This window comes from Gastrolobium bilobum, unplaced genomic scaffold (genome assembly GCF_033153095.1).
Source record: "Gastrolobium bilobum isolate Gb01-03AN ecotype WA unplaced genomic scaffold, APGP_CSIRO_Gbil_v1 utg889, whole genome shotgun sequence".
Taxonomy (NCBI): Eukaryota; Viridiplantae; Streptophyta; class Magnoliopsida; order Fabales; family Fabaceae; genus Gastrolobium; species Gastrolobium bilobum.
Window position 1 is genome coordinate 205,527 of NW_026898706.1, and position 10,060 is coordinate 215,586.

The following is a 10,060-nucleotide window of genomic DNA, read 5'->3' on the forward strand; positions in this document are numbered from 1 at the left end:
ATCTATCTAACGGTTATAGTTTATTGAGTTATATCAATTAATTAACTATTAGTTTTAAATAAACTATAATCTTTATATGGACAAAAATTAACGATTGAGACGAGAAGTAAGACTTCTAACTCTTTCTCTAGAGTCAAAAGATTCCTCCTTTTATATATATATATATAGAGGCATGATCCTTTGACACTAGTGTCAAATTTAAAGTTTGACACCTCATCTGAGAGCCGTTAGATCAAAAAAGATCAACGACTCTAATTTGTAAGCATGTGACACCATTGATCTTTTTATATCTAACGACTCTCAGATGAGGTGTCAAACTTTAAATTTGACACCAATGTCAAAGGATCCTATATATATATATATATATATATATATATATATATATATATATATATAGGGGAGAGATCTTTTGACTCTAGAGTAAGACTTACAACTCTTACTCTTCATCTCAACCGTTGATTTCTGTCCATCTAACTGTTATTATTTATTTGAATTTAATAATTAATTAATTGGTATAGATAACCGTTAGATTGACAGAAATCAACGGTTGAGATGAGGAGTAAGAGTTGTAAGTCTTACTCTAGAGTCAAAAGATCCCTCCCCATATATATATATATATATATATATATATATATATATATATATATATATATATATATATATATAAAGTGGATGAATGAACACTAACTGCACCTAAGGATTGGTGCAGTCACACACTTTAACTATGTCTTATCGATAAAACATAGTTATAATATTAAAGTTTTTTTTTTCACTCTTCATAAATTTAACTATGTCTTATTGGTAAGACATGATTATAATATTAAAAATATTTTTTTTTTCTCTCTTCTCAGTAACTTTTCAAAGACTTGTCAACTGACGTATGAGAGAGAAAAAATAACTTTAATATTATAACTATGTCTTACCGGTAAGACATAATTAAAGTGTGTGACTGCATCAATCCTTTGGTGTAGCCATATTACAAATCATTTTGATATATATGGGTAAGATCAACTTACACCGGTATAAGAATATAAATCTTACACCAAATTTTAAATATTGATTCCCGAGAATCTAATAGTTATAATTTATTAAAATCCAATAAAATTGATTTTTTTCTCTCTTTACGTCAACCAACAAAAAATTTCTGAATAGAGAAATTTTTTTTTTTAATATTATAAATATATACTACTCGAAATATACAATTATAGGAGTCACAACACAAAACCTTATATCCCGTGACATGTCAAACAATCATTATACATGCATATCTCTCGTTTTATTTCACTTTGATCTGGGAAGCAAAATAGTACTAGGAAGGAACAATATCAAACAAATGTAAAAAAAAAATGTTTATAAAATTACAAGAAAAAATTTATTTGTTATTGAATTTAATGAGTTTAGATTATAATATTTTGACTTAGAATAATTTGTAAACATTTTGAGTTAGAATAATTTATTCTAAACAAAAACACCCCTGTAAGCAAACTCCCCAGGCAATTAATTTGCAATGCACAGGCAGTGTAAGCATAGAAGGTTGAGACAGATGAGTAAATAAGCAAAGATTCACTTCACCAAAAAAAAAGAAAAAAAAAGATTCACTTCACCATACCACACAGATGAAATTTAAAATACGATATGACATTCTCTCTCTCTCTTTCCTTTTTCTTTTATTTTTCTTTCTCTATACAGCATTTATACCAATAGTCCCTCCATAAATGCTATTACACCCGCTCAATACGCTCTGCAATAACTCCACACTGCCACATCCTCTACACCTGTTCTTCTCTCTTCTCCCTCATCTCACCATCTCCAAAAACTTTCTTTATTCATTTTATTTTATCTCCTTTTTATTCTAGTTTCTTTTTCTTTTTCTCTTTGCCCCACCACTTGGTTCCTCCTCTTAGACCTTATTATTATAACACTAGTGCAGGTCTCAATCAACACTGTCCCAGAACAACTCCTCCAGTTTCCTGATTCACAAACGCAACTTTCTCCCCAGTGACCCACAACCGTTTCATCCGTCATCATCCCTCAGGTTCATCCTTCTTCAACCCACAAGTGATCTTTTCTATGCTTTTTGTTTTGTTTTGTTTTTTTTCTAACGGCTATTTCAGCTTTCACATGCATATATTAAATCCCGGTTTCAGTTACTTGCAGTGAGCGTAAGAGAGATGAAGGGTCAAGGGTTGAGTTCACTCTCCTTGATCTCGCTCACCCAGAGCGTTACAATTCTCTTTCTCTTACTTCAAGCAAGAAAATCAACGTTTCACACTACGTCAACATTTTTTCTATTTTGTCTTTTTCTGAATTCTGCTTTATAAAAATATATATATTATTATTATTTGAACGTAAGAGTTTTAAGTTTAAGACCACCAAAAGTCATTTGTCCCCTCTTGCAGCCTTATAAGAACCTTATTAACTTAATTTGCTCATTGTCCTGTGTGATGATATAGTGGATTTTGAAACCAACTCTCTCCGCAAGCGACACTCTCACTTCAATTTCAGAGCCAAATTAAAAACCAAGCCTAAAAGTCAAGACTCAAAGAGTTATAAAGTGGAGAAAGAGAGTACAAAACTTTTACTACTGGAAGAAGAAGATGGTTTGATCAGTTTAGGGTTTGAGTGGTGGCCGCAAAAGAAATGCATCATCAAGGTTGATCAAAATCAGGTGTGTTCTTCCTTTCTTTAATTTCTTACTCTTTTTCTCCAAAATTAAAATAAATTAAGTACATTATTCTACGCAGATTGAAGCTTGCAAGACTACAACAGAAATTTGAATGGAAAGAAACTTTAACATTCTCATACTATATATAAAAGAAATATTAATAGCCTACCAAAAAAAAATTATTAATAGATATGGGGAGAGAATCTAGCTAGTTCTACAGCATTATATGGAACTTTTTTCTTTTTCCTACATATGAATTTTTGCTTGAGAGAACACCCATCAATTGTAACTGTTGTCATCAAGGATTCAATTGATACTAATAAAAGGGATATTTTTTATTTCAATTTTGTAAAATAAATTAAAAGCTTTTCAAATGAGTGCCCTCTTGGCAGCTAAACCACTATTTATTTTTTAGAGAAAAGTTCAAATTTTTTCAGAATCTAACTATGTTCTTGTGATTTTTTTATCACATATGTCTTTGTGATTTGTAAAATATAAAAAATCACAAGGATATATGTGATAAAAAAATATACCCTTTTTCAAAGTATGTGATAAAAAAAAATAGGCATAGATGATTATGGAGTAAACCACGTAGGCATTCTTAAATTTTTTCTATTTTTTATTGTTAAAAGTAAATAAAATCATTTTCCCCCTATGCTTCTGCACATTTGTTTCAGTTCCAGACATGCATGTATGTAGAGTGTTTTTGACTTCCTTTTTTGGCAGATTGTAGAATTGCTAGACCGTGGCTTCTGAAAGACAAGGATTTGCTGCAATGTTTAACCCAAACGTGTTTGATTCTCAACAACACTTGCTTGATATGTCATCATCTCACAAGACTTCCTCAGAGAGTGATGATTTCGAGATTACACCCGGAAACGACATCATGGAAGCTCCTCCTTCCGGTGACGACCAAGATCCGAACAAACCACCCAAAAAGAAGCGCTATCATCGCCACACACAGCACCAAATACAAGAGATGGAATCGTAAGTGTCACTGTTCTAATGCACCCCCCTTTTTATCTTAATAAAATTAATATCTTCCCTTGTTTAGTTTGCTTACATGGCATTAATTTTTTGAACTCTGCTCTTATCAGTTTCTTCAAGGAGTGCCCTCACCCAGATGACAAGCAAAGAAAAGCACTAGGCCTTGAACTCGGGTTAGAGCCTTTGCAAATCAAGTTTTGGTTCCAAAACAAGCGAACCCAAGTTAAGGTAAAGGACAAAGCCTGGCCTCTAGAACGTTCCACAATATTAATAGTTACATTGGATTTTAATGTACTTATAATTGTTAACATTTTTTTATAATTAAAGAAATATTTAATTATACTTATAGCTTAATTGTCTTAAATAAAATATAAATTGCACCATTATGTAACATTTATTTGGTCATGTGTATACAGACACAACAAGAACGCCATGAGAATAATATGTTGAGGAATGAGAATGAAAAACTTCGAGCTGAGAACAATAGGTTCAAAGAGGCACTAAGTAACGCTACATGCCCTAACTGTGGAAACCCTGCCGCTCTTGGGGAGATGTCATTTGACGAGCAACACTTGAGGATTGAGAATAATCGATTAAGAGAAGAGGTATCCTTAAAAGATCGCTTTTTTTTTTTAATTATAATAATTTTTGTCTTTCCTTTTCTTCTTGGTTGAACTAACTTCTCTCTCTCTTTATTTATTTATTTATTTATTTTTTTAATACCTCAGATTGAAAGGTTGACGTCAGGAATGGGAGCAAAATATGGCGGAAAACCTGGGTCTTCTTACTCTAACATGTCATCACATAATCACATGGCTTCTCGCTCTCTTGATATAGGAGTTGGTAACTATGGAGCACAGTCAGGCATGGTAGGGGAAATGTATGGAGGCAATGACTCTCTTAGGTCACTCCCAGTTCCTTCTGATTCTGACAAACCCATGATTGTGGAGCTTGCTGTTGCAGCAATGGAGGAACTAACAAGGTTGGCTCTGGCTGGAGACCCTTTATGGGTCCCTGCCAACCACTGTAGTGAGATTCTAAATGAAGATCAATACTTGATGAATTTCCCTAGGGGAATAGGTCCAAAACCCATTGGGTATAAATCAGAAGCTTCAAGGGAATCCGTGGTGGTTATCATGAATCATATTAACCTCATTGAGATCCTTATGGATGTGGTGAGTAATATTTTAATTTGTTCCCAACATATATATATTAACCTCGCAATAATATTAATTAATTAATTAATTAACCTCTATGGTTGAGTGACTTTGATGTATATATTAATTAATTTTCAGAATCAATGGGCAACTGTGTTTTGCGGTATTGTTTCAAGAGCAATGACACTCGAAGTTCTGTCAACTGGAGTGGCAGGAAACTACAATGGAGCCTTGCAAGTGGTACGCAAATTTTTTCTCCTTTTTTTGTACTCAAATTTGTTAGAATTGAATTTAGACAAGAGAAAATTGCATTTTCATATCTAACAATTAAAACATGTTATTTCAGATGTCAGCTGAGTTCATGGTCCCTTCGCCACTTGTTCCAACTCGTGACAACTATTTTGTAAGATACTGTAAGCAGCACCCAGATGGGTCATGGGCGGTGGTTGATGTTTCCTTGGATAATCTGCGACCAAGTACAATCTTAAGAAGCCGAAGACGCCCTTCTGGTTGTTTAATTCAAGAATTGCCAAATGGTTACTCAAAGGTGTCATTTCAAATTAAACTTGTACATTGATATATATATATATATATAAATCCACATTAATTGTTGCCGAGAAAATAGAAACTAATTAAATTAAATAATTTTTGAAACCAAATTAATTTTTATTCTTCAGGTTACATGGGTTGAACATGTAGAAGTGGATGATAGCATGGTGCATAATCATTATAAACTTCTAGTTAATTCTTGCCTTGCATTTGGAGCTAAACGATGGGTGGCTTCATTAGATAGACAATGCGAACGTCTTGCTAGTACAATGGCCACCAACATACCACCGGGGGACCGTTGTGGTATATGACATCTCTCTCTTCATTTTTATTTTTATTTTTATTTTTTAGTATTTTGTTCCATTCATTTTTAAGATCGTGTTAAAAAAGTTATATATATATATATATATATAAAGCCTTAGACTCAATTGCATAACTAACTATATATACGACAGTGATAACCAGTGCTGAGGGAAGGAAAAGTATGCTGAAGCTGGCAGAGAGAATGATAATAAGCTTTAGTAATGGTGTTGGTGCTTCTACGGCACATACTTGGACAGCACTATCGCGACCTAATTGTGATGATGTAAGGGTTATGACCAGAAAGTGTTTGGATGATCCGGGGAGACCTCCCGGTATAGTTCTCAGTGCTGCAACTTCTTTCTGGCTTCCAGTTCCTCCAAAGAGGGTTTTTGATTTTCTTCGAAATGAAAACTCAAGAAGTCAGGTATGTATAAATAAGATTACGTTGACAAACCTATGTGGAATCTAGTATTTTCACTAAAACTTTCGTAGAAATAGTAGAGAGTATTTTACATTAAGAGAGAGAGAGGAAGGGTTATCCTTATTATTATTATTGTTATTATTAGCAATTCTGGCTTTGATAAATTTTCACCTCATGTTTCTTGGACAAGAAATCTAATAATATTAAGTTTCCATATACTAATTCTTTGCAAATGGAATGACCCAACAATAATTGCTTGCTCATAATAATGCTTGATTTTTGGCATTGGATGGAAGCTTGGTAGCTATTGTTCATCCTTCAAACTAACAAACTATTTTGATGAATTAACAGTGGGATATTCTCTCCAATGGGGGTCAAGTTCAAGAAATGGCACACATAGCAAATGGTCGTGATCCTGGTAACTGTGTCTCTTTACTTCGTGTCAATGTAAGTTTTTGATTAAGCATGCTACAAAGGTGTATGTCAATTGGTTTAGCATCATAGATTGTACGCATCTCATTAATTAATAAAATAACCTAACATACCTTTTGGTGAATGTCAATTGTAGAGTACAAATTCCAGCCAAAGCAATATGCTTATACTTCAAGAGAGTTGCACTGATTCAACAGGCTCATACGTGGTTTATGCTCCTGTTGACATAATTGCTATGAACGTAGTGTTGAATGGGGGTGATCCAGATTACGTGGCCCTGCTTCCATCGGGTTTTGCCATTCTTCCAGATGGGCCTGGGCTGAATGGAGGGCCCATAGTTGAGGTTGGAACCGGAGGGTGTCTTCTGACTGTTGCTTTTCAGATATTGGTGGATTCAGTTCCAACGGCAAAACTCTCCATTGGTTCTGTCACTACAGTTAACAGTCTCATTAAGTGCACAATAGAAAAAATCAAAGCTGCAGTGAGTGATGGGTGACAGAACAGAAGCTAATTGCAGAGTCCTCCAATAGTAAGTTAATTGATCACTTTATATACCTAATGAAATTAATTAATTTACATTGGCAGTTTAAGAGTGCTGTTCATTCGCTTCAAGTTTGACATATGTTTTATGCTGAAATTAATTTATGTATTATTTTTCTGTGTTGCAGTTAGAAGAAAGGCAGAGAAAGATGACAAGCTGGGAAGGTGGAGCATACTTAAGTGTTAAGATCAAGGAGAACAAGTCAATGAACGCACCTTAGAGTATCCTTTCAATGTTAGAACTTGTTAGGCACTGAAGAAGCCAGAAACTTATGTCAGGATCGTAGGTTCGGGCATTGACTTTCCCTAATGACGACGAGAGTAGTTCCATCAGACCTTTATATATATATATATATAACTTTAAATAACTTCGAATTTCACCTTCTGTCTTAATTTTTGCGTAGACCTTTTATTTGTTGTGTTGTAGACTTGACAAAACTTTCTTCAAGTGTTTTCTAATGTTGAATTTTCTTGTTATATCGTAGACTTGAGTAAATTTCTTCTCCTTTGTTACAACCACAACTGCACTAATAGCTTTTTGTGATGAGTTCGAGCGACCTCAACTAAATTTGTACTTTATTAAACTAAAATTTTGTACCATTGTAATTGGAACTTTTCAAAGATAACTTGATCAGAATTCAATGAGAATGGGCAGGTGAAACCAATCAATGCAATAACAAATAAGATGCAATTAGCGGGCCCTTAAGTTGGGTGGTGTTTATTTAAGAGGTGTGGCCTACCAATGCAAGAAAGGGATTCAGCACCTAAAGATATGGCAAAAGTTAATGTAACTTCTGCCACTTGCCCCAATGATTTTTTACCCATTTATCAAACGCTTAATTTGTTAGGTTAGGTAAAAATTCGGAAATACTTATTTTATTTCCAAAGATGACAAACAGAAGAAATATGGAAAATTATAAGTGTTTCAATCTCAAAAAGTGACGACATGTTAGATTGGAAACTAATCTTTAGTTTCACTTGCTGGTCTATGTGGTTGATCGAATAAGCTAGTTGTTTAGGGAACGTACGGATAATATTGCAGGAATCAATCAAGTGGGTCGATCTATCCACAGCAGCAGTAGATTAAATGTTACGTGGATGGCTATTCTGCGACTAGATATAACCCCGGAATTGCTATAGTGGAATAGATGCAGTGCCCTGCACTGCAGAGAAAGCTCAGATCAAATATTGGAAATAGTACAAAAAGGATGCGGTCCGAAACATATTGGTCCTTTGATTTGCCTTTCCAATTAATGTTCCGGGAGGAATGGCTTTTGATGGAAACTTATTCAATCAGCAAAACCAATATTCATATAGGGAAAGGAAATGTGTGAGAAAGTAAAGAAGTGAAAGAAGAAGAAAACAAGTACTTTTCTATCATTGTTTAAATTTTTTCCTCATTTCATAATTAAATTTTAAATTTCTTTTGAATTTTAAAAAATTCAATTATGATCATAGTGGATCTCTAAAATTGCGCATTTTGTTCTTTGTCTTAAGACTTTGGATGCATCTCACGTGGCTGATCTTTGTTTTGAAGAGATTGTCAAATCTCATGGCATTCCAAAGACCATCACATCCAATCTTGATACCAAACTTATGAGTCTTCTTTGGTGAGAACTCTATCGAAGAAGTCAAGAAGCTTATAGCTATCCTTAATTAAATTCAGTGCCTCGTCTCACTCCCAAACTGATGGGCAAAAACTGAAGTTGTAATTAATCGAAGCTTGTGTAATTTATAAAGGTCACTAGTGAAGGGAAAATTAGACAAGGAGATCTTAAACGGCCACAAGCAGAATTTGCCTACACTCCATCTCAAAGCAAAACTACGAGTAAAAGTTCATTCAAGGTGGTATATGGATTTAATCCCAACTCCGCTAAACTTAGATCATATTCTAACTAACAAAAGAGTGAAAGAAATTCAAAGCCTGCACCACAAGGTTCTAGAGATAGTTTTTCAGACCACCGAGCATACAGATCAATCAGTAGGGAATTGTTTTAAGTTAGTAATTTCGAGTTTGAGTCTCTGGAAAATATATTTGTGTTAAAACTTATTAGGAAGAGTTTTACGGCTCATATAATCCTACCCGGCTTAAATTAAATTATAGTGAGTATTCATGAACCAATTGATAATACTCAAAAAAAAAAAAAAAGAGATAATTTTTCAACAAAATGAAAAGCATAAGAAGTAAGTTGATAATTCCGGGAGCTAGCAAGTTTCACAAATGGAGATCATGAATGAATAACACATTTGTGATGTTCCCTTTTGACTAGCCTTGGAATTAATTTGTCATATGTTTTATATATGAAAAAATACGTTTAATTGTGGTTAATTTCCAATAATCGAAAATTGTGTAGACAGTGAAAATGTCAACAAAAAAGATAAGCCGAGGGGGTTGCACCACTACTGTAGAGGAATTCAAATGTGGGTGAGATGAAGTCTCACACTGATTAAAAAATAGACTAAGTGAGCATCATATAAGTAGAAGGACTCGTGCACCTGATATCTTAAGATTTTGAGTTTAATTATGATGTCTAAGCTCACTTAATCCATGGATGGAAGAGAGCTAATGGTGGATTGACATATGATGATCCAAATATTTAAAAATATGGGAAGCTAAGGTGTCAATGAGTGTAGCTAAACTTTGATGGAAGAGCCAATTGATTATTTGAATGAGTTTTTTGACACGGGCTAAAATTAATGCCTTGAGGCATACCCTCATATGAGTTGATCAAAAGATAGCACACCGCCGAATTGAAACAATGAGTGTTGCTGCGATATCTCACCGTTCCCATTCTTCACTAAGGAAGCGAGCTTCTCCATATATATATATATATATATATATATATATATATATATATATATATATATTCATGATCAGCTACACCGCATGCACCCTCGGTCACAATTTACAATGATATCAGATATATTATCAATGCATTCGTCAAGGTGATGATGGTTAAGATTAAATCAGTTACGTACAGATCAAATCATAGTTAGTTAGCTTCA

At 33.9% G+C, this 10,060-nt stretch overlaps 1 protein-coding gene across 1 annotated transcript; it reads left to right on the forward strand.

The window, feature by feature from the left end:
* The first annotated feature begins 3,440 nt into the window (after positions 1–3,440).
* LOC133318513 (homeobox-leucine zipper protein MERISTEM L1-like) lies at positions 3,441–7,293 on the forward strand. Its single transcript, XM_061520512.1, has 11 exons — positions 3,441–3,652; positions 3,763–3,880; positions 4,069–4,257; positions 4,381–4,827; positions 4,948–5,049; positions 5,156–5,356; positions 5,487–5,661; positions 5,814–6,085; positions 6,434–6,529; positions 6,651–7,043; positions 7,183–7,293. The coding sequence occupies exons 1-10, from the start codon at positions 3,441–3,443 to the stop codon at positions 7,008–7,010; spliced, it is 2,172 nt and encodes a 723-aa protein (XP_061376496.1). The 3' UTR covers positions 7,011–7,043; positions 7,183–7,293.
* Positions 7,294–10,060: the final 2,767 nt, after the last annotated feature.